Source organism: Nansenia antarctica (genome assembly GCF_963989245.1).
Source record: "Nansenia antarctica genome assembly, chromosome: 4".
NCBI classification, from domain to species: Eukaryota; Metazoa; Chordata; class Actinopteri; order Argentiniformes; family Microstomatidae; genus Nansenia; species Nansenia antarctica.
The window spans coordinates 61,242,114-61,267,744 of NC_137689.1; the positions used below are offsets into that span (position 1 = coordinate 61,242,114).

Consider the following 25,631-nt stretch of genomic DNA (forward strand, 5'->3'; position numbering starts at 1 on the left):
TCCATAGCATACCACGTCATCTGTGAAATAGATGCCTACTGGAGGGGGGTGTTATGGCTTGGGCATCTATGGCTTCCACTGGAACTGGCACTCAACTATCAGTCACACAGCAACAGACCTAAGTCCCGCCCACATTACCTCTTCAGAGAAAATGGGGCAGCCGCACCACTACGAAACTATCCCCCAAGAAGGTTTAGTTGCCGCTCTAAAAAGCTCTGGCATGCCCTTTCAGACAGAACTAAAAGGTGTGAATGAACCGCAATTTCCCCTCCGTCTGAAAGGGGTATTTGAGTTTAAAAAAAGTTTAATAGTAAAACAAGTTTAATAGGTATCAAAACCAAAAGTTAAAGCAACACAAGTTAGACCTCTCTGCACGTTGTAAAGTTGGAGTGGTGTGAATAGTTTAAAAGTTGTGGGATAATTCAGAAGAAAAAGAATAATATAAGTACGGTATGTCGAAGAACAATAGTTGGACTTGCTGAAGCAAGCCCATTAATGACAAACAGACAGGAAGGCAAAGGCACACGCACTGACACGCACACGCAGACAAAGCAAGGGCGGGTTTGAGGTGAGGGTTTGAGTCAGGGTTAGCCACAGGGCAGTGACAGCTTGGGAGTGCGAGGCGCCAGGTCCCCCATATGCAGCTCAGGCATACCAGCTGTGCCATTGTTCAGACGTGTGTTCCGACTCTGTCCCCCCTGGTGGCTACGGGTACTCCCATATAGGGGGGGCGTTCTCTCCCCTCCCAATCCACCCATACAGAGGGTCACAGAGATCTACATTCCTAATGTTTTTATCCACACACACACACACACACACACGCACACGCACACACGCACGCACACACGCACGCACACGCACACGCACACTAGTCGTCCCAGTAAGCAGTGGGCCATGATTGACACCTCTATTTGTTTTATTCATATTACCCGTCTAAAATATGTAAATGAATGGGAGATGATTTTAAAATAGACCTTTTGAGCCAGGCGACGTGAGGATCAGACTTTTTTGATGACATATGGTGGAATATGTGAATAATTAGTCGTCTCGCAGATTTTTTTCTGCTTGGTGTCCATGCAGGTAGCTAAGCTCACTGGTTTACAGTTTCCATTCAAATCAATACAAGAACGTCATGATTTATCATTACCAGTCGGACATCACAGCCAGCAAAGCAGCTTGCTCTCTGTAGCTCTCACTAGCTCTCTGTATCCAACTCGGTCTCTCTCTCTCTTTCTCTCAATCCCACCCCTGCTCCCTCCCACCCCTCCTCCCTCATTCTCTCCATCAGACTTACTCACCGGTTCTATTTGCAAAGCGTTCCTGTAGCTGCCGAAAAGAGCAGCCTGTGTCTTGAGGAAGGCTCGGGCCACGCCCTCTCCCGTCGTCGTGGAAACCTTCTTCAGGCGGTTCTTTAAAGATGACACCTGGTGATGACAACATTTTAAAAAGTTACACCAACAGTCGTAATGTTTTTACACCTACCTACAGTTTACGGAGCCTACATAAGAGCTACATGAACTATTTAGTAAGTAATCCATAACCCTTCCACGACAGCAACCTAAACATTGATTCATGCATATAGGAACGGCAGGTTGTTGTGCTAGAGTTTATGGGGGCCAATGGAATAGGATGCTGAAGTGTAACAATAAAGAGGTGAGTTGCACCAAAAGCTTGGTAGCTAACAAGTTACTTTATTTTTCTAAACAACCTAGCCCCAGAGGAGTGAGACAATAGCATTGTACATTGAGTAAATTGTATACAAATAGTGTCATGGTCAATCTTGGAACCAAATCCACCAATGAAGCACTTAGTGGTTTGGACCTGGGCCCTCTCTACCTGCTACTATCCATCTATCCATCTATCCCTTTTCCGTCATCCCAAACCATCTCATTTCCCTACCTCCACCCTCCCCCAGATAGATTCCCTTCATCCAGCACCCTCCCCCCATTCCCTTCTGCCTTCCTCAATCCCTCTTTCTCCCCAGAGATGGACTGACAGAGTCCAGTGTCTAATCCCCCCCCCCCCCCCCCCCTCCCCGCATTCACTCTCATACATCCATACGCACCGCAGTGCAGAAAAACTGACCACCCCCCCCGCCGGTCAACAAAAGTGTTATTCTACATGAATACACTCCATGAGACGGGCGTTTAGGCTAATGCGCTAGCCGCGAGCGCAGGGGGGTTGAAGTAATCCTTTCTCTCTCTCTCTCTCTCTCTCTCTCTCTCTCTCTGTTTCTTCCCCCTCGGTTCTCTCCTGTGTGAACTCCCAGTCATTAGGATGTGCCATACCTTGTTAGGCCAAAGTTTTTTCCCTGCCAAAATGACTTGACCGGAAAAATACGGCGATGAACAAAAACCCCACAGATTTGTTTATGACATTTGGCATGACCTGGGTTCCTTTTAAGCCATGTACACACACACACACACAACTGCATTTTCACGTTGTCTGTTATTTGCATGAGTACTTTGGTGAAAACAGAGGAAATAAAAGAGATGGCTTTTGAAATGTCAAAAATAACAAACTGCATATCGTCAGACTACATCATAACATGATGTCATCAGGTATACGTAACAAAATGTGTACTGATTATGTTTTGCTGCTTTCATATCGGTTTCTATACTGCATAAAGTGTCATTGGGATCGAGAAAGGCACATGAATAAGGAGACAAAGAAAGAGGGAATGAAAGAGAGAGAGAGAGAGAGAGAGAGAGAGAGAGAGAGAGAGAGAGAGAGAGACTCAAGTAGAACAGTGTGTGATGACAAGTGTGTAATGACAAGACGGAAGTCTCTTAAAGCTTTATGGCATTCCTGGAAGCGGAGGCTGGGGGGCTTTAAAGGTGAGGCGGCCTTTGATATTCCCCAGTGATAATGCCAAGGACCAGCTTTACTATCCACTCGGTCCCCTTTTAACACTCCAATACTATATGAGTGGCAAACATTACCGAACAGGTCTACCGGGCCCAGGGGCCCAAGAGCTCAAGGGGCCCTTTGCATTTCTTGTCGCAGGGATGTCGTTCAGAATTTATTCAGTCACTCACTGCGTAATGCACACCATATTCCTATATTAATTGGAATATGCTCAATATTCCGATTCAGCAAGAGTCATGTAAACACGTACCGAACCCGATTATGGCCATATTCCGATTGGAGAATATTCTGATTAAGACCCCTGGCATACGCCTGTTTGAATCGGAATATTGTGACATGTATACACCTTAATCAGAAAATGACCCTTTTCTGAATATTCAGTTACGTCTGCGCATGCTGGATTCGCATTTTCTAGGTCTACCAGTATGTGCATGCCCAGTGTACCTGAATATACGGTTCCATGTGGCCAGATATTCTTTTGCCAATTAACATGTAAATGGAATATTCCAGTTGCCACAGAGCATATAAACACCTTATTCGGAATATTACAATAACCCGAATATTGACCGTAATCGGAATATGGTGTGCATGTAAACGTAGTCACTAACTGCGAAGGGGAGCGGTCATTCTCCGTCCTGTCCTGGATAAAAAATAAATTGAGGACTAAGATGACCCAAAACCATCTCAAGATTCTTTCTCTGACGGCAATTGAGAGCGAACTGACAAAATCACTGGACTTTGATGACATCGTGGATGATTTTGCACGAAGCAGAGCCAGAAAAAAATGTGTTGCATAAGGTAAGACTATTTTATGAAGTCTTATAAAGCCATCCTGTGGTTGCTATATTTGACACCCTAGTGTTGCAAATTGTTTTTGGTTGAGAGCGGTGTATTTTGTTAATGTGCTGTTGGCTTCAATTGAGTGTGGCATGCCTGCGCTGTAAATCCTGTGTTGTTGAAATACAGGTGAATTTATTTCCAGTTATTGTGCTGTTGGCTTTGAGTGTTCCTGCGTAAATCCTGTTGAGATGCAGGTGAATGTTGGTTATGTCTTAGGTATATGCTGTTGGCATTGTGTTTATGTGCGCGGTAAAATGTTGTGTGTGCGCTGGGAAGGAGGGGGGGGGGACTTTCTACACGTCCAGGCCCAGGGGCCCATTTTTTCATAATCCGTCTATGATGAGTAGGCCATATGACTGGAGACAAAGTGAGATCCATTGCAAGATCCTGTTTACCCTGTAAGGGCCCCTGTAGCAATATTACTACATCACATTTAGCTATCCCCCCCAAAAATCTGTACAGGTGAACCACATTTGCCAAAGACCCTCCCAGCCCGCCCACACTGGCTCCCTGAACCAGATAGGCAGCCAACAGGATAACCAGCTTACAGAGAGAGAGAGGGTTGTCACAGCACAAACATCACCATCAACAACACCATCATACACACACACACACACACACACACACACACACACACAGCAAGCAACTTCAAAGCGACCCATCGCTCTGTGTCACTCTCCCAAGGACAGAATACCCATCACCCACTTGTCACTCATAGATACAGTATGCTAAAACCTCCACACAGAGGTAGACAAAGAAAATAATGCCCCCCAACATGAGCTGGGGCTGGTATTTGGAGAGGCGGCTTGGCAGGGGTCAAAAGGAGAGGTGCAGGTTCCAATTCCCCCCATAGACACTTAGCACTGAGCACTCCGCCAGGGGCCTTTTGATCAGGCAATTAAGAGGGCACTTCAAAGACAGGTGGCATGGAGCCCTGACCATCAGAAACCACACAGCGCATCTTTCACTCAACATTAATTAAGGACAAACACAAAAAGCCTTGAATTAAACAAAACATGTCAGACTTTTGGAGGGGAACACTAATGTAACTTTCTTTTTCTTTTTTTGTGGTAAAAGCATATCAAAAATGGTTGGATAATTAGTAGTTTTTGTGTTTTGGCCAACAAAAAAGACTAAATGGATATTTCAATGGCTAGGACTATCCCACTTGAGAGCAAGAGAGTGCATGGAACCTTTGTGTTTAAACGATGCTGCATGGAGCAGTCTACAGGGATAAGCGTCTTTATGAGAATTTGGATAAGTGAAGCTTTAAATAAGCAATCATATTACTGTTACTGTACTCTTAGATATTGCCATCTAATTAAATTCAGCAAGGGATCCTACTCCAAAGATGTAGATTTCATTGACAGTGTAGATCCATCCATCTATCTATCTGTGTGTGTGTGTCTGTGTGTGTGTGTGGGTGTGTGTAGTACTCACCACGTCGTTCGGTAGGCTTTGGAGGTCGTCAAAGGGCGTCTCCAGAGTGTTGGTGTCTACATTGAGGACCACCACATCATCCAGGGCCATCCCCCTCACCTTCTACAGAGAAACGGGGCACAGAGAAAATGGCTTAGACCTATCTACAACACTCACACAAATCAAAACCGTATCGTGCATTTATTTTATTTATTTATTATTTATTTCCTGCAGAGAGAGCACGGCACGAACTGGCCTTTTGTGTACAGTAGAGGTCTGCAAGCCCGACGGGGCCCGACGCCATGAATAGATAAGGGCCGGGCTCGGGCCGATTTTATTTGGCATAGAGAGGGTTCGGGCCGGGCTGGGCTCTTTGACGCAGACACACGTAGCGTTCCTTTCTAACAGTAGCTGTAATCACTAAGTTAGCACAGGAGCTAATTAACATAGGAGCAACACATCAACAGTGGATGCCATCCGTTGCTTGCATAGCACCCGCAAATGAACACAGAGTGGAATAGGCTAACCTAACTGTAAATAGTTTTGTCTGTGACTGTGATTGTCTTTGGATTCATTTCTAACAGTGAAATGGTGAGTCTAGTTTATTTTCTATGAGTGTTTTCTGTGTAGGCTATGCTTGAGTAATCAGTTTGTGGGCTTATTGTAATTGTTGGCTAGAAGCGAGAGAGAACACTTCTTATTTTAGTTTTGATACTCAGTCCATGTCCCTGGCAGTGATAGGAGCCTGTTGTGCCAAAATACTCACTCCTCGCATATACTCACTCCCCTCTACGCTTATGCATTCGCTTCCTTTCAATACAGCTTATTTCATTTAGTTATTAAAATGAGTGCTTATACCATACCACCATACCAGAACATCACAAGAAGAGCAACTTATCACCAAAAAGCGATCGTATATTACATTAATGTATTACTGTAAACTATTACATATTTAAGTGCTGTCGTGGATGTTATGGCCCATCACTAGCTCCATTCAGAGGTTAGCATCGCGATGTGTCGTCTGAATGTTTACAATCTAAAATATACAATCGCTTTTTTGTGATAAGTTGCTCCTCTTGTGATGTTCTGGAAGCGAATGCATAAGCACTAAGAAAGGAAGCAAACACGCGTTCACGTGTAGAGGGGAGTGAGTATGTGGCACAACAAGTTCATCGAATTTTCAACCGAGTTTGTAACTGTTTTGCCTGATTCATTCGTGGAATTCTCTGTTATTGTATTGTGCATTTTTAGTTGTAATGTAGTTGCTACATTGTAGCATTTCGTTTGTGTGTGCACAGTGTATGAGCGAGCGAGAGAGAGAGAGTATGAGTGTGTGTATGTGTGTGTGTGCGAGCGACATATGTCATCGCAGCGTGAAAATAGGCTTCGGGGATAAATGCTTAGCTCGTCGGGTAGGGTAGGGTTGGGCTGGGCCTGAGCTAGGGCCGAGATTTCAGGCTCACGCAGACCTCTAGTGTATAGTATGTGTAAAGTATGTGCATCTCACAAATTCTCCTCTATAGCGCACACACGCATGCACACACCTCTACCCTAGTGTCTAGCAGACGGTACAGCAGCTTAACCTACCACCAGGTTCAAAGACAGTCTCTATCCTCAAACTCTATTTTATTTGATCTCTCACCTGGTGCTCTGCTGCCTCTGTGTCTTATATTATAGACGTCTTATACACACTGTGTACCACTGTATTATTGTGCTTGTGTTTTCGAAGGGGAGAACTTGTGAGTAATAATTGTCATTGTACTGCCATACACTCCCCTGTATCCCAGTACATACTGTATGACAATACACTTTGAACTTAGATACTCACCTCCATCAGGCTGGAATGTACTCCAATGAGGTAGGGCATGGGTGCACTGTAAAAGATAAATGGATATGAATTAACACTTGAGACCCTTGTCACATACAGACACATTCAATGCAAAAGATGTGAGATCTTAATTCATAACCCACAGTAACATTCTACAGAAATTAAAATGTTTTTGCAAGTTTGGACCTGTGGAACTATAATGGGGAGCCAGCAAACACTATTAAATCAGAGAATAGATATGACAGGTTTGGTAATGGTCTAAGGGAGAGGGTGGTTAGGGAGAGAGACAGAGAAAGGCGACGTGAAAGGGATAGAGAGGGATGTGAGAAACTTGTCAACCAGTGAGGGGGGCGATGGAGCCAGACCCGCAACCCTTAATTAAGTGTCCTCTTTCTCCATCTCCTCAGCCAAGCATGACATTCAATTAAAATATACGGTAGTAGTTAGCCAGACAATTCATGGGATCAAGGAGTGTAAAATGTAAGATAAATAAATACAATGAAAATATATTTAAAAATCAAGTGATATATATATAAAAAATAAATGATGTATGTCTGAATACAACTCTAAGTGAAAACAAACACACAAATCAGGATAATTTGAGATTAGACCTATCCAACAGACGTGATCTCAGGGTACTCACCAGCAGTAGTCTATGAGGTGCTGAGGCAGCACAGGAATGTAAACATGTTGCCAATACATGGGATACAACATGGCTGCCGACCCGTGAACGCAAGCTGTTAACTGTGGAGGAAAAAGAAAGTACATAACAACTTAACACAGTAGTGTCCATCACACACAATAGACTATATGAAGCACACTTCATACATTTTCCAAACTGAGAAAATATGGCATTGACATAGATTTTTGCAAAAACAGTTTAAAATCACTTAAATCAATTTTAGGAATATGCAAGAAGAAAAGGAAAGTGGGAGGTGTATGTACCTCTCAATTCGATGAATATGATCATGCTGTTCATCATTCATTTCAGAAACACGATTATCACAAAGCAATGTACAACAAACACAAATCCCATCACACTTAAAGATACACACATACTCAAGTTGAGTAGCTTAAAGATCAGACTGTGTATTATAAGATGCTTGTCAGTGCTACTAAGTATCCCATTCATATTCATGAAGTGGTAATGGTTATTCATAGGGTATGTACAAAATGTTTACATGTCAGTTCTTGTCTATTTTGACACCCCCCATCCACCTACCTACACGCAGAGTATTAAATCCCTCATCCATGAGTAATAAAACATCCTTCTGCTTGATGATCAAATGTAAAGCTAGGACCACAGAAAAGATGATGTGTTCATAAGTGAACTTGTATGTGTTTGGTTTATACAACAAGCCTTAACATAACATGTCACATACCCCTTACTCATTGGCTAGTCCACCCAAAAATAGTGTAGTAAAATAACATACAGTTCAGTCAGGACACTTACATTGTTTGAATAAGTTTAATGAACATAATAATACATTAGGTTTGGCGTAATTGGATGCCTTCCGCCTGATATAGCTCCCTGCTTGGAGTTAAACAGTATTGAATACAATATTATAAGGAAGGGAGCCCATAAACTTTCCAAACCCCCCTTAGGTAGGTAAAGACAGAACGAACCTGCAGGTGGATGCTTGGGCGGTGGATGGAACACCTAACAAATGTAACTCGCATAGGCAGTGGCAAAAATACTCTTTAACCATGGTGGAGTGCAAAACTTTGCTGTTTTAAGCCCAGTCCCATGACCATGTGATGTGTTTTGCATAATATGGGATCTCCTTAAAGTGCCGTGCGTGAACCTTCGCAAACTTAAATGTATTCCTGTAAAGCCAAAACACGTTAATAGTCAAAGACAAAGACTCCAAAAAATGGTTCCGGTCCAACTTTCAAGTGATGGTCATTACTCAATTCAAAGAACCGTTAAAAATATTTAAATTTAAAAAACTAAAAAAAGACTACCAGAAATCAGAACAGCAACTTCATTCAATAAATGAAATAAACTTTCCTGGGAAAGTTCTGTTCTCTCTACTTTTCCTAGTGCATTCCAATCGCTGCCGGCTTATCTCTCATGTGACAATCCCCCACTCCCTTCGTGTGTCAGGTATGAGCAATGTAGCACCGGCTGAACGCCACCACTGATCAAATTCAGATGCAGAACGGCAGGTGTTGAAAAAGAGGACGGATAAAATAAAACTGAATTCAAGTACCCTACAATTAAAAAGAGAATGGCAGATGTGTTGATAGCGACCATAACCAGGCACTAAAAACACAACCCATGTGAGAATAACAATGCCATTTGTGATACTATTGAAGTAATGGTCTCTATTAAGAGCTGTCAAACATGGGGGAGAGTGAGTATCAATGTGCTCCTTTCTCTCTCCCCCTAGTCAATCAAACTGGCCTGCTTGCTGAAGGTTCTGGAAACGGTACTTAGATCTAACAGAAAGGGGGAAGAATAAAGAGCTGTGGCGACGTTTGCGTCTCTTCAGAGGAACTCATCATAGGAAATTGGTGAGTGTGCAAGACTTTCTCTCGTCAAACAAGAAAACCATCACTGGGATTATTTTCCATGAATCCCATCATTTTTGCAGTGGTGGGAGGATAGGCACGTTGTAACAGAAAAACATGGACTTTCTCTTTGTTGTCCCAAAACAGAGGAGCTGTCACCACTTCTGGAGCCTTCATTATCACTGAAGTAAAAAGAGACAGTGATGGACCAAAAATAATACAACATTCAATGTTTCTGGGTCTAAAATGGGCTTGTATATCTGGCCATTCGTTATACTATAGCTGTGTCCAAACACTTTGTAAATGGCACTCATTCAGTTTTCCTTTCCTTGGTAATCATTAATAGGTAAAAGGACTACATACAATATTAAAAGGGATGAGGGAAACTATGACCACCCTCTCACTCTGAAAGCCTCATAGAGGTTCCTTAACAGATGCAACAGTTTTAAGAACGTCTTGTTCAATATGAGTAAAAAGATGTCTTCAGTCAGTTAAAAGCTTAGCCTTGCGTAGGTAATGGTAAAGTTAAGCACTTTTTCTCAGCATTGATGGTATTTGTGTCCACATTTGTTTCAGTATTCAGAAATTAACACTTTTTATGCCTGGTCGCCTACATTTCAGGGTACACAAAGGTGATGTGACAATCCACTGGTAAAGTGGAAGTGAAGTAAAAAAACAAACATCAGGCACACAGGACAGCAATTGTTTGCCTCATCCAGTATCCACATCATTACACATGGAATGCCCACTTTTGGTATTGTTATGAACATTGCTGGCCATTACACAGACTCACTGTAGTCTAGATACACAGAGGAGGAGATATTATAGGATGGTCATTGAAGACATACAGATGTGATGAAAGGGTATGTGTGTCTTCTTGGAGGCTGGCTGCACGCTGGCTTCTATTCATGTAACATGTAATCACGCATTGATCATGCAAATAACTGTTATTCTCGTTCTGTTTGTGTGTGCAATCGATTTACGGTTGAAATGGGTAAGCCATTCATAACTGGAAGGTCAATTTCAATTCACCATGAGGCTGGTAAAGCTATGATAAGGTGTTAATTGCGCCGTGACTTGGTATCAGCCACATTTTAGCCAATACCGGCTGATACTGATTGCTGGCCGACCACTCAGTGCATCCCTACTTTGCTTTAAAATGTCGAATTATTAAGACCGATTATTGATTCTAAACAACTATAAACCTGGGTTACACAACTCTGGTTTCCATGTTGATATAGGCCTGTATCAGTGTCTGTATTAAATCATGCTTCATAACAGACTTAACGTCGAAAGTATTATTCCCAAATTCGTTAGGCTACACTCCTACAGTTGCATTTACAGCCAGACGTAAAGGTTAAGTGCCAGAACATGTAGTGCTTGATCAGTCTTGCTTCTTACAGCTTTGCTTTTATTTCTCAAAATATGATTCCCAAATTCGTTATGCTATTAGGCTACACTCCTAGCTCTCCACATTGCACCCTATTATGATGTTTTTAATGATGAATTGGCATCACCTCGAAACTCCTAAACAAGACGTATTTTTCACCATATGAAAATCTGCCCAAAAAAACGGTTCTGGAAATGCTGCATCTGTATGACAAGATCATTCATCCAAGTTTAATCAAAATTGTCCCAGTGGTGTCGAAGATAAAGCGTGTGATGAATGGACAGTTATTGCAGAAACTACCATGTTTGAGTTTCCAGCCAGGGGGAGTACCGTATTTTCCGGACTATAAGTCGCACCCGAGTATAAGTCGCAGCAGGCCAAAAATGGGCCACGAAGAGGAAAAAACCACATATAAGTCGCACTGGACTATAAGTCGCATGGTTCAAGGGAACGGGCTTGGCGGAATCAGCGGGGAAAGAAGACCCTGTTGAGCTTGACTCTAGTCTGGCACTGTGAAGAGACATGAGAGGATTTGTAAGCCCAGGAAGGACATAATTCACATTAAAACTTCTTCTGAAAGGTTAGAAATACTTAAATTATCGAGTGTAAAGCCAGGGCTAGCTAGCGCGTTGCTACAAAATGGCGTCGCGGGAGCAAGCAAACAGGATGGAACAGCCTCTGAAAGGTAATAAATGACTTTAATATCGTGTATAATGTTCATAATAGCGTGTATAACGTTCATAATATAGTGCTTAATGTCCACATTGTCGAGTGTAACGACTATTTATCGTGTATAAGGCCATGACAAAGATAGCTTGGTGAAAAACGGAAGTAGTTAGGATGAAGGGCGGCCTACAAACAATGCAACATTGAACAGCCTCTGAAAGGTAATAAATGACTTTAATATTGTGTATAACGTTCATAATATCGTGTATAAGGTCCATAATATCATGTTTAATGTCCACATTGTCGTGTTTAATGTCCACATTGTCGAGTATAATGGCTATTCTATCGCGTATGTGGCGCTAGCGGAAGTAGCAAAATAGCCTCGCGGGGGTAATTTAGCAACATAGAACAGTCTCTGGAAGGAATAAATGACTTTAATATCGTTTATAACGTCCATAACATTGTGTATAAGGTCCATAACATCATGTTTAATGTCCACATTGTCGTCTTTAATGTCCACATTGTCAAGTATAATGGCTATTCTATCGTGTATGAGGCGCTAGCGGAAGTTACTCCTTGGTTCATGTCAGTCAGAGATTACCGTATGTCAGTTCATGTCAGTCAGAGATTATGAATTATTGATATATAAGTCGCACCTGACTATAAGTTGCAGGACCAGCCAAAGTATGAAAAAATCCGCGACTTATAGTCCGGAAAATACGGTATGTATGTATGTGGCCAACGTTTTTTTGACACCCTCTAGACTAGAGCACCATGCCAGTGTATGTGAAAACTGCGATTTTTGACATTCTGTAGTCAAAAAGACAAGAGAAAAGGTTGTAAGGAATACGAAACAGGTATGGTGCTGTAGATAATGACTACAATAATACATACTTAGCCTGTCCTTTTTCTCTTTTTCCCCCTTATTCTGTACAATATTTTATTGTTTTTTTGATCACCTATTCACTTTGTTTTGTTTTCAAAGTTCATCGTTAATGAGTGATACACATAGTGGGAGAGGGAGGGAGAGAGATAGAGAGATGGAGGACAGAGTGAATAGACTACAGTACTTACAGTGCTTAGTTTGCTACAGCAGATGAGGATTCGACGTTCATAAAGCATACTAGCGTACAGATGGAGCATGTTATTGACATCTACGGCTACAAAATACTCGGTTAGGTTTCTCTGAAAGAAAAAACAAAGGCAAAAACAAAACAAAAACAAACACAAACACAGGAAAGAGGTTAGTCGTGAAGGCAAGGGCGGAACATGACTGCATGAATAGTACAGGGTATCAATGTCAATTACACAGGTATTATAGTGTAGGGTAGGGATGGTGCAATATGAGCAAAACTACAACAATTATTTAGATATCGCAGGTGTATGGTGAAACAAAAGGACCATTATACTTCCCTCTGATTGTGTGAATATAAACCTGGCAATACAATATTTTAGACAAAATATTGTTATTTATTTTCTGTGAAGCTTTAACAAAATACCCTGGGGGCAAGTAGGCATACCAACAGCAGTTTAAGTTAAATGACATACCGTACCGTATATAAAGTGTTGTAGCAGGTGTGTGTGTGTGTGTGTGTGTGTGTGTGTGTGTGTGTACGTATATCTCCAGTATCCGTATTTATCTGCTTCCAATCCTCCGGAATTACTTTAGAGAGGACTACGGCCCCCAATACCTTCACATGCTAACATGTAGTTCAAAGCCCTGCACGGCTGACTCCCTTTACACCTCCATTACACCATGGATGTTAGAAGAAGAGCCAACATAATGAAAAAGCTCTCTCTTTACTGCTCTCCTGTCTAAAGGCCCACTAGAGAACAGTAACGCAGACAGCCTGGGAGCTCAGCTGACTGAATTGCCCCAACTTCTAACTATGTGAGGCTGCTTGTGGAATATAGGAAATCAAACGGGCTATTGATTTAGCTGACTGCTTCAATTCCTCCCACCACCCCCACTCCCAAACTGAACCATGGAAAAATGAAAGACAGAAATATGAAAACCTGATCCCTTGTCTTATAAGAGGATGTCCTCAGGCGAGGTGACTTTTTGAAGATTGACGATGTGAAGTTGCGGATTGAGGATTTGTAAAAAGCTACGGAAACATTTGAAGTGTTCAGTGAATACAGCTGGGTATTTGTGAATTGTTTGTGGGACTATCAATGCAGTGTCAAAGCATATATAAAAAATACTATGGAAAGATTCAGAGAATGGAAGACACTGGTAATGTTGTCGCCAATCTCAGAGCTGGCTTTCATCTATTATAAAATCTCCTCCTTGGAAGTCCTTTCAGTTCAAATGATATCATAATGTCATTTTGTCAATGATCTAAAATGAATATTATCAATGTTGCAGTGTGTGCTGTAAATGCCTTTTCAAATAGTGAACAGTAAAGAATAGTAAATCCAATTCAAAACAATCTTCAAAGGACACAACGCCCAACTGATGGTCGTGGAGACTCACGTTTTCAGGAATGCTAGGGAGTTCCCTTGTGTCAGGCACAGTGAAGTAGGCATGCTGGGAGACAAAGAAACAGTGGGGGTCAAAGTTCAAATTTAAAGTCAGACTGAAATTGAAATCACAAATTGCTGCATGTCTCAACACCTTTTATCAGTCAATATCAGGTAGGCTACAATTTTAGCGAGGAGTGTAAATTATCAGTGAAATGCCCTTGTAGAACGGTACATACAGTGCCCTGTTTTAAAAAAAAATATTTTGTCTCTATAGCCCAAAAGTTTGGATTTGAAATCAATTGGTTCCACCATTTAGAAATGACAACACCTTTTATACATAGTCTCCAAAAGTAGCGACAATTGGCTAGACATGTGACAAATGGCTGAACATGTCTTTCTGGTAAGTCAGGTGTGTTCTGTCACATCATTTGTGCAGGCATAATAGAGCTGTCTGCTATTGGTGTCTGTTAACATGAGGAACAAAGAGGTGTCAATAAATGTCAAGGAAACAATTATTAGGCGGCTGAATAATCAGAATGATCAAAATGATCAGTAACATTGGGCTTGCCAAAACAGTTTGGAACATCATTCAGAAGAAAAAAAGCACTGGTGATCTCAGCAATCACAAACAGATGGGTCAAGGCCAAGACTTCTACAGTGGATGACTGAAGAATGCTGAGCATAATTAAGATGATGAAAAGATTTTAGGCAAAAATATTTTTTTAAATGCTGATATACAGGCCTGGCAGAGCATCACCAGAGATGATATCCAGCATCAGGTGGGGTCAATGGGTCGCAGACTTCAGGCGTTATTGCATGCAAAGGATTGTCCAGCAGAAGCTAAACAGAGTTCTTAATTTGGAAACTATATGAATCTGCCCCAATACTTGGTGCCCTGAAATAGGGGGACTATGTATACAAAGTGTAGTCATTTCTAAATGGTGAAATATACAGTATGTACATGAATACCATAAAATAAAGGAGTTCTGGAGTTCTTCTCTCAACAATGGTGACAGCTTGAAGAGGTGACAGACAGGGTCAGATATCTCAGATATCGTAGAAATTGTGTGTGGAGGCTGTATGTATGATAATACGCCAAGCTCCTCTGCATGGGGTGGTAAAAAAAAGGTGGGACTAGGTGTAGGAAGTAATATGCTCACTTCCTCCATAACCCTGCATCTGACGTCAAGCTTGCTCGGACAAAGCTATTCCCGCCGAGGCCCATTTTTTGGGCTGACTTGTTCTGTCACCCATGAAACGCTATATGTAGTGGCCCCAGCACAGATCCCTGAGGCATTCCTCTAAATTGTTCAAATGGAACAACCTGCAAGTACCCTATCATGTCCATGTCCATCCAACACAGCTGTGGGATAAGCCATAGAGGGTCAGAGGGTTGTGCTCCTCTCCCCACTCTGCAGGGGTGGCCTTGGTGCACCCCCAATGCACCCACAACTGACCTGAACACACAGCTTGCAAGAACCACAGCCAACCATCCTTTATAGGGTATAAGGCTGTGCCTAGCTGACCTGGGTGGGTGCTACGGCATACTGGTATTTTGGGGTGTTCTAAAAAAAATCTAAGACAGGCATATACAGTACAGTGCCCTACTTAAGTGTTGGAAAGAGGAAGCATGTCTTCTTTCAGTTCTGTACTCCAACAGTTTGGATTTCTATGAGGTTAAAGTAGATATTCTCAGCTTCAATTACATTTCCTTAATGTTTCTTTTTTTTCTGATTGGTTTCACCATTTAGAAATTACAAACCTTTTTATATATAGTCCCCCTATTTCAGGAAATCAACTGTATTGGGAAATTGGCTTGACAGGTGTCAGGTTAGTCAGGTGTCTTCCGTTGCACTTCCGTACTACTTGGTTAGCATCTATTTCTTTTATTTAAATCCAAACTGTTGGAGTGTAGAGCTAAAAGAAGATAACATGCTTCTTTTCCCCAATACTTATATACTGCATACTTTGCAATATACTGTAAATCTGATCAGCACTGGGGATTTTATAATGGCCAAATAGTGGTGGTGGTGAAGAGGAAAAATGTCCATTGTCTTGAAGTGTCAAAACTGTGATTTCATCAGTTCAGTTTCAATAAGATGAATGATGGGTGGTGGTCTCCACTTTAAATATTGTGTTTTTTAGGATGGTATGAAGGCAGAAGTCAGGGACTAGTTCTCTTGTTCCTGCGTCCTGTAGTGAGGTTGACATCATGTTGTGAGTATGTGTTTGTAATGATCATTGGTCATCTCTCTCTCTCTCTCTCTACTAGAATGTAACGTTTCTCTAAGTATATGCCTTGTAATAGATGTATAAGGATACATTATCATTAAAGCCTCATCTAATTCATTCTATTTGACCTTTCTTGCACTAAGTAAGCACAGTCTCAACAATTCTTAGCACAGTGATGATTATATTGGAGTCAGATTATCAATATTAGATTATTAACTGTATTATAAATATTACATATTTTGCTATCAAGAAAATATAGCTGAAAGTCTCGATTTTAGTTTATTCCGGTCTACAGTGGTCAATTACCTTCAGAGTTAACTACAATAAGTAAAACAAAAAGATGTGTCAAGTCAATTTACGCAAAAAACTGTGAGTTGTAGTGATGTCAGTCATGAGGCTGAAGCTGAGGTAGCTTAAATACTTACCACACTGAGATGAACAGGCACTCCAGGATCAGGGATAGGGAGTGTGTGTAGAGACTCCAGGAGCTCTCGCCACTGACTGTCCTGAAACACACACGCATACAAAATCACACCACGCAGCGCATTTTCACAGGCTAGAAAAATCATAATATAATTTTAATTTTATTAATAAATTAATAATTTTTAATATGCAATATGGCCCCTTCCCAAACTATGGTTATTCTGAGGAAAGTGCCAATAGTCTACAAAGTGCTCAAACTACATTGTTTGCCTCAATGATAAAACTCGATATTGTTAATTGCAGCAGAGCAGAAAAACGAAAACCAAAAACTCTTTGATGTGTGTTTATGAGACAAATGTGTGATGCATAGGGGCTGCGTCAGAACAATGAGAACATAGCGAGTTACGGGTGTAAACAAGAGCGTACAGGGCTGAGGAGTGAACAGCTGAACAGCTGTCCAAAGTGGTCGGAATACATTACGAAAAATACCTCAGAACATGTTGATTATTAGTTGTTGATTATGAGTTTGATCAAATATGACAGAATGCTTCATTCATGTTTTTTGCTTTTTGGATGATTCATCTCTATGATGTTTAGTTATCATTGTTTATCATACATGTAGAAAGCTAAATGTTTGCTGTTCATATTTTGTGAATTGCTGTCTAGAATTGTAATAAGGTAAATAAAATAAAAACATTGAAAAATATACATTTTGTAGCAGGTTGTAATCATTTCTAAGCTAGTATGATGGTTTGTCAAAATAATCACTCATCATTATTATTCTAGTCTGGTGATGGTGTGTTGATTTAGCCTGTCAAATATTAGTGGAAACAAATCCAATGCAGTATAGGTTTAGATGTATTATACATATATAAAGATATGTTAAACACAAATAGTATTGCTTTAGGTCTACTTTAGCCTACCACTAAGTCACCAATCACAGATTGACTTCAGGCAATGAGTTTTTTTTCTAAATGTTTCAAATCCATGGCTTAATGTATTGAGGTATATTTTTAAATGAAGAATAGGCTGGCTTCTTCTTGTCAAAATAATCCTCCATGGACAATTGCAGGCTACAGCGTGGAAATGACTGGTTAACAATAAAATAATCTGTAATTAAGTAATTGGTCTTAGGTCAGATGCCAGATCCGATCTGTGAATTGTCAGCTAATGACACATTTTTATTCTTCAATCTCTTCGTCAGTAGCAGAGAATGTTTATTCCAGCATAGGCCTACCCAATTTACACATTTCACTTTGATGTTGAATGCTGACAATCATTGCATTTTTAACACATTTAACACATGAATAACATGTTCTTTCTAAATGCTGCCATTGTTCCACTCCTCAATGAACATGGCTTGATTGAAAGTTGATGTGACTGGTTTGTGGTCACCCGTAATTGTCGTCGCAATAGACAATGTCAAAGTGGGTAGGATGTCCCAATGGTCACCGCTACTCCTCAGCCATTCTCTCCTCCACTTATCTCAACCACTCGTCTCCTTTAGATATGTCCCAGGGTAAGAGACGAGTGGTAGTGGTAAGTGGTAGTGAAAAGGAGTAGCGAATAGTTTGGGATGCACCTATGGTACAATCTATTTCACTTTCTTTTATAAGGGAAATATGATATATGATTGTGCGTGTTATAGAGATGCAGTCTGATAGCGAGTCATTCATGTCACCAACACTGACCTGGCCTTTGATTGTGTAGTCAGCGATGATGTTGAGGAGCTTGTAGAATACTTCAAACCAGGGGAGATAGCTGTAGACAAGAAACACAGGTCACTCATTACGCATACTTGAGTTGAGCATTTAAGGATAACACATTCTATTAATCACTTGTGTAAATGTCTTTATGAATATTAAAGGTATCCATTAAATGGGGCTTAATACTTTAAAAAATCGAATCAAATCGAATGTGTTTGGCTCAAAGAGGTAAACATATTTAGCAACTGTAACAAACTATGCCATATGCAGTTCTGATTTGATATGTCAGAAGGGATCGTCATCTATTAGTTAACATTAGTTAGTTTAACACAAAACTGTTTGAATAAGCAGAACATAACTACCATCATAGGCAATTCAGTTACATGAGGTTAATATAATTTTTGAGAGAATAGCACATAATAATAGGGGATTTTAGAGACAATGTTTTTCTTTATTTAGCTGCCGGGTACAGTACAAACATCATGGAACGATGGCATTAATCAGCTTTCTGAGTGAGACATGTTGGATTTCTTTTCACCACACAGAAGTGTAAAGATTTCCCAGACTGATGTCAAAAGAGGAACACATTGAGAAAAGTCAATGAACCAACAGCAGTTTACACAGGGAGGGGTGATCCTATCACCATGGTGACCATACCATCCTGGTAGATTCTAATTCATTACAATGGAACCAAACTTTAATCACTAACATCTTTCTTCACCTTGTTGTGGTACATTTGTTGTCATGACTAATACATTGACATTGCCCTATTCCAAATTCAAGAGCATAGCATCTATACCTTTTTGCATTCCCCATGGCATGAAAAGGAATGTGAACAATAGAGGAAGTATCTGTCAGCAAAGCAGTTATAATTAAGAGTGAGAGAGAGAGAGAGAGAGAGAGAGAGAGAGAGAGAGAGAGAGAGAGAGAGAGAGAGAGAGAGAGAGAGAGAGAGAGAGAGAGAGAGAGAGAAAGGGACAGAACATTGAGCAATGTGTCTTCTCCAGAGCTTTCTCTGCACTGGCTCTCACTCACCAAGTCATTCATCTGACAGCAGCTGTGTGTGCGTGCGTGCATGCGTGTACGTATGTGTGGCCAACGATGAGTATTCAGTGGGTGAGTATCCTTTAGGAGAAGGGCTTTCCAAGAATACAGAGTAGGGATGTAACTGCACTCGCACTCCACCCCTCTGGCCTTGAGGGCAATCGAGTGAGATAGGGATTCAGGAGAGAGAGAGAAGGGTATAGGGGGTAGAGGGCAAGAGAAAGTGTGAGGGGTGAAGGGGAGAGAGGGGGTAAGGGAAACTGTAGTGGCGAAAGGTGAGGGAAGAGCGTATGAGGGTGGCATGAAAAAAGTGAGAGATAACATTTTATAAATAATAAACTAAAATAGAAAGGCATCAGAGAGGACTGACTGAGAGACAAAGAGGAGGAGAAATATGTCTAATAGCGACCAGCAACCTAATCCCCCCCCCCCCCCCCCCCTCTCTCTCTCTATGAGTGCCATGTATATCGGTACTGCAACAACGAAATGACTCCTCAGGCTAATTAAAATATTTGGAGAAGAGAGACAACCACCTGACGGTTGTTGCTTCGCTGAGTGAGACTAGGATCAACTGCCGGCGCTGAAACGCCGCGGTTCCCTCATTACGGAGACAGGTTCAACGGTGAGCCCCTGTCTGGGCTAATTTGATAGGGCCCCATTTTTATTTACATTGGAAAGCAACTTGGAGGTGGCTGATTGTGGCCTACACCTCACTCCTTTAATTGCGACCACCAGTAGACCGTGAATGTGCTGTGCTGAGGGACTCTGGCGGACACGCTCATTATCACAGCACACATCACCACAAGCTCCCCCGCCCACCCTCACTGTTCTCCCTTCCCCCTCTCACGTATCACACCACTGCCACCAACTGTCTGGTGGACAACCTGTCTCTATGGCTGGGCGACCTGTCGCAACAGCTACACTGTTTATACTGCTTAAGCCTTCATCCATGTCATATTCAGAGTTTGTGCTATTCAAATATGGAGGCAAAAGGTTTTGTTTATCAATAACAAAACAGCAGTGTTATTCGTCATTCTAAATTTCTTTGCAGATCTAGCCATTCAGATCCTTGGTTTTTAAGTTGCATTTAGTTGTAAGTGACACATTTGGCTCTGGGAGTACTCTAGAGGCAAAAGGCGTAGTAAAAAAGAATGCCCTGAAATGACCTCACCTCACAATGCCCATGAGCATCGGCTTATTTTGCCAAAGTTTGCCCCAAAAATTTAACTAGCAAGGTAACTACGTTTGAGGCGTTTGAAAACTAGAACACCACCGCTCTCTCTCTCTCCATTGTGTATGGATATACCTGTCTTTGTAGGGATTATCAGTAGTATGTCGACATGGCCACTAAAACCGGGATAATCCCAGTCAACAATATGCACATACTTGGTATCAGTGCCTAATGGCATAAAACCTCCCAAGCAGAAAAGCCTCTGAACTAATTAGGCCAACCAGACTGTCCATCCCGCACACTCCTAAACAAATAGCAAATCTGAGATAACATTGCAGCCTTATGAGGTACAGCATTACCATAAACAAAACATGCTGGTTTAAGTGGAAAGCTCACTTGGGATTGAAACAACTAGTCAAGACTGTCAAGACCCTGCCAGTAGGCCAAACCTGCTCACACTGTATTACAATAATACAGTGGCACCCCTGGTAATGATGAGTAAAAAAGGGTTACCGGTATACAAAATTCACAGTTTGGTGAATTAGCTTAATGTCACAATGAAAAAGAGAAAAGAAAATGTATTCTGAAAAAAATAAATAAATCTGTCATCAAAAAATGTATAGTTTTTAACAAAACCATGTGTGACAATTATTGGCACCTAGAAATTATTATGAACTAAATGTAACTGAAGCATTTTTTCAATTTATATTTTACTTTTTAAAATTGATCAGTGTCAAAGAACTTTCAAGCAGTAATCCACAACTTCCTATTTCACTGGGGTATAAATATAAGGTGACACAGAGGCCATATTCGGTTATTCATACATCAACATGTGAAAGATAACAAACAAATCAAATGAGGGAAAAGTGTGTTGAGCTTCATAAGTCAGGGAATGGCTATACAAAAATAGCTACTCATCTGAAAATGCCCATATCTACTGTTATGGCAATACTTAAAAAGCTCAAAGCAACTGGAACTGTTATAAACTTGACTTGAAGAGCACCATTTATTTTGCTCCCACGCACAGTGAAGAGGATGGTAAGATAGGCAAAAACAACAACAAAGGATCACTGTTGGAGAATTACAGAAGAGAGTAGCATCTTGGGGTCCCCAAGTCTCCAAAACTACCAGTAGATGCCCTCTGTGGGCTGAGCTGAAGAGGAAAGTGCACAAGAGCGGACCTCGAACCCTGGATGATCTGGAGAAATTCCATAAAGAGGAGTCTGAGTCTGATTCCTTGCTCTGTATTCTCCAACCTTATTATGTGTTATAGGAGAAGACTCAGTGCTCTTTTATTGGCAAAGGGGGGTTGTGCAAAGTATTAAATGCAATAAAGTATTAAATGCCAATAATAGTTATTTAGAAATAATTATTTCTTCATTACTTTTTTTTACTTCAATAAAAAAGAAAGGATATTTTTTTCAGTGCGACATTAAGCTAATTCACCAAAAGGTGAAATTTTTATAACCCTTTTTACTCATCTTGCAATTCTCTAGCCATGTATATTATGTATATTATTTGGATACAATGTGAGCAGGGTATTCCATCAATGTCGCTAAAGGAAAATCCAGACTTATTTTGACAAGTCTCGTGAGACTTATAAAGAATACGCCTGGATTTTCCATTAGTGACGTTGATGGAATACCCCCCTGGTTTTAACCACATCCACCACAATGACACCCTCTCTGGTAGTCTAGAAAGTTGGTTAACTCTGAAGTTCAGGTGACTCCAGCCAGAGAAGAGGAAGTAGCATTTTCCTCCCTCCACTGCAGAGCTGTTCAGGAGCTCGCTAGCGCAGCTGGGGCATGAGGTGATGTTACCCAAGCCTGCATGTGTCACTTACAACTCTCCCACCCCCCCTCCCACCACCACCACCAGGGACAGCCAGGCCTGGGTGATCCTGTTACACCCCTGACAGCATTCCTCGCTAGTACACCTTGACTGTGTCACTCACCGACGGCAAGAAGCCACGCGCACCACAGGGAGCAATATGGACAGAGGAGAGTGTGCTTGTGTGTGTGTGTGCTTGTGTGTATGTGTGTGTGTGTGTGATTGCCTCAGAGTTAGTGTGTGTAAGTATGTCCATGTTTGTGTGTATGTGTATCTAGGGAAAATGCCTACTCTGCATTTCTCATGGTAAGCTGATGCCACACGGAATACTGTACACATCCATCTCTCCCCAGTGACAACCCTGGTTACCTCCCTGCATCTGAATCTGTTTATCTTGGGATGGTTAAGACGTTTTTCTTGTATAGAAATCCAATCCAACCTGCAAGTGCTCTGGTCTGGGCTAGGATATGTAAAAAAGATACCCCTAAAATATGCAATGCATTTTTAAATGGGAGTTTTTTTTTGCATGGAGGGTACAAGGTTACTATGTGACCTGCATGCACATCGGCAGTAGATACTGTTGTCAGTGCAGGGATTATGTGCTGGGGCTACTCCGGGCTCTTTACTATTCTGAATTTCATTAGCCCAGATGAGCGCTAAACATCCTTGACTCTGTGAGGGGATCAGTGTTGGAGGATTATTCAGAGCGCACACCCTTTCCTCCCCTCTCCACCTCCCTACTCCCAACCTCAGCTACCAGCTCTTAATGATCCTCCGCCATGAATCCATTACTCATTAATGTAGCATATCAACAATGCCACATGATAGAAATGAAGAGAGGTTATGATAGGTATGCCCAATGATCACAGAATACAAAGTGCAGCTCCTGTATATAGGGATGAATCATCAACAACATGTGCTGTACCAGTATGGATGGCTAATGAAAAGGATAAAAGATCTTAGTCTGAAGGGGTCATTCAACTAGAACTGAAAGTCAAATTAGCATGGTTATAAGGGTGAATGTTGTGTTTTCTCCTCTCATTAACACTGTAGGAGATGCAGGTGTGATCCTGGGACCATTTTAATAGCCTTCGATGTAGCAAACACATTCCGTTAACAGAATAACAGTTTTGGTTATAGTTTAATTAATAACAAACTGTAACTTGAAGAAAATACCGATAGAGCAAATTCAATGAAAAAGCCCTCTACTCTGTACCCCATGTCATGCTGGGTCAACAACACTGAGCTACAGACAGCATACACCGCATGGTTAACGCGTAACACTCCCCATGCTTGAAATACTGCTGTCTGCTGTAGGCACTCAACAAAAGCATAAAACCCATTCCTGCAGGACCTATACAACCATATTGATACAGTGCAAATGCCAACCAAAGAAAGACATCTATTTGGAACTAGAAGACTATTCCTTTGATGAGGGCCACTCGCTTCCTTTTTTCGTCTTAAAAGCTCAGCTTTTCATTGTCGGCTGAATTTAGGCGAAACACATCTGTTTTGCAATACTTAATGGGCAAGGGTGTTAAAATATGCTATACGAAGGATAAGAGGTAATTGGAAGTTGCTATTGGAAGTTAATCGACTCATTTGAACTGGAACATCTGTTACTCGTTTGTTAGTCAGGGACATGTTTGTTCTCCAGGAATAGTAACAGTGCAGTGATAGAAAGAAAATAATACAGGTAAGATGTTCACCATCAATGTTCTGACCAGCACAACCACACAATGCCTTATTGCCATTGAATAAATAACCACCATTTTCGTTAAATATATCGAAACATGTGAATTACAGGATATATATAATTGTTCCTCGTTTGCTAATGTTAATACATGAAATACACCTACTGCATCTTAATGCATGCTGCAAGCAGGAACACGAGTAGACAGACAGATAGACAGACACACACAGACACACACACACACACACACACACACACACACACACACACACACACACACACACACCTCCTGTAAACACACTCGCACATGCCACAAAACAGCCCTCTCCTGTGCCCCTCTGAGTCAGACACCACTCTCGAGCCCCTTTAAAAACACTCTGTCGGCAGGGACCGGCTGCGTTAAAAACTTTACGAGCCCTACGCCCTCGTGCCATAGGCTGGCCGCGACGGCAGTCCCGCTACCCCCGAGGATTTATAACGTACCACCAGCGCCTGTTTCATTTGTAACCAAACACTTCCTCCTTTCTTCGCTGTCAGCCCTCAGAACTTTTGATGAAGCCTTGTTTCGGGAGGTCAGAGGTTAAACAAAGGCGGAGGAGCACTCCAAAGGCTGGTGTAAAACAGCCGGGCAGAGTATCGGCCCTCGGGAGACGCAGCAGGTTTTTACACTGGAGGGTCTCTTTTAAAGGTGTCAGGGAGCAGGGAGACTGGGGCCGATTAGAGAAGCAGTAAAAATAAGGGAGCGGGGAGTGTGAAACATCTCACTGAATTTCATTTGGCTGTATCTCAACAGTCCTCTCATGTCTATAACAGCAAGCCGGCTGACAAACGTATGGGTTTTATTTAGTGTGATAGCCCTGGCGACCAGAACTGTTTCTGAGCTGAGTGCTTTCCCAAAGTCCAATCCACAGTTTAAGGATAAGTGTGGATTTTCTGAACTAAATCTCTGTTTTATGTCAAGGGCATGTCGTAGAAGGGTACAGACACTGTTTTTGTGAATTCAGTTGGTTTTGACAAACTTACTGGCAGCAGCGATACGCTCATCAGTCTACAATGGAAGAAACGGGGGCAAACGTGCAAACCGTAAACAAAGGCTCCAAAAACTCTCAAATACATATTTTGTAAAATGGCAAACCTTCCAATATAGTGATGTTGCAGTCCATAGATGTTGTACACAAAATATTGTCATGGTCCACACTTTTTACACAATGTTATAGTTCATTTTATTGGACTCGAGTGATAATTCTGCTTCACTTCTCTCCCTATCGTTAGTCAAACAAAATCAACTTTGCAGAAAAAGTTTGGATCGCCACCATTTTTTATGTACATCTTAAGTGTGAGCGCTTTTTAAGCATTTTTACCATTGTAGACTGATGAGGGTTTCACTGATCCCTGAAGTTTCTCAAAACCAAGCAAATACCCCTTTGCCACATGCCATTAATATATATATACCTATATATACAGTATATATATATATATATATATATATATATATTAAGTTCAACAAATCTGAACTTTTGTTTTCAATTTATATACTTGGA

At 41.4% G+C, this 25,631-nt stretch overlaps 1 protein-coding gene across 1 annotated transcript in view; it reads right to left on the reverse strand.

Annotated features, from left to right (window-relative positions):
* dennd1a (DENN/MADD domain containing 1A) overlaps positions 1-25,631 on the reverse strand; it is a gene marked incomplete at its 3' end in the record, with an annotated part of 104,038 nt that overhangs the window by 23,945 nt on the left and 54,462 nt on the right. Inside the window, exons 6-13 of the mRNA XM_080530041.1 lie at positions 18,338-18,407; positions 16,649-16,729; positions 14,002-14,055; positions 12,600-12,710; positions 7,599-7,699; positions 6,956-7,001; positions 5,149-5,250; positions 1,299-1,424 (exon numbers count right to left, since the gene is read on the reverse strand). Coding sequence (XP_080386167.1) covers positions 1,299-1,424; positions 5,149-5,250; positions 6,956-7,001; positions 7,599-7,699; positions 12,600-12,710; positions 14,002-14,055; positions 16,649-16,729; positions 18,338-18,407 — 691 coding nt within the window. The remainder of the gene's footprint in view (positions 1-1,298; positions 1,425-5,148; positions 5,251-6,955; positions 7,002-7,598; positions 7,700-12,599; positions 12,711-14,001; positions 14,056-16,648; positions 16,730-18,337; positions 18,408-25,631) is intronic.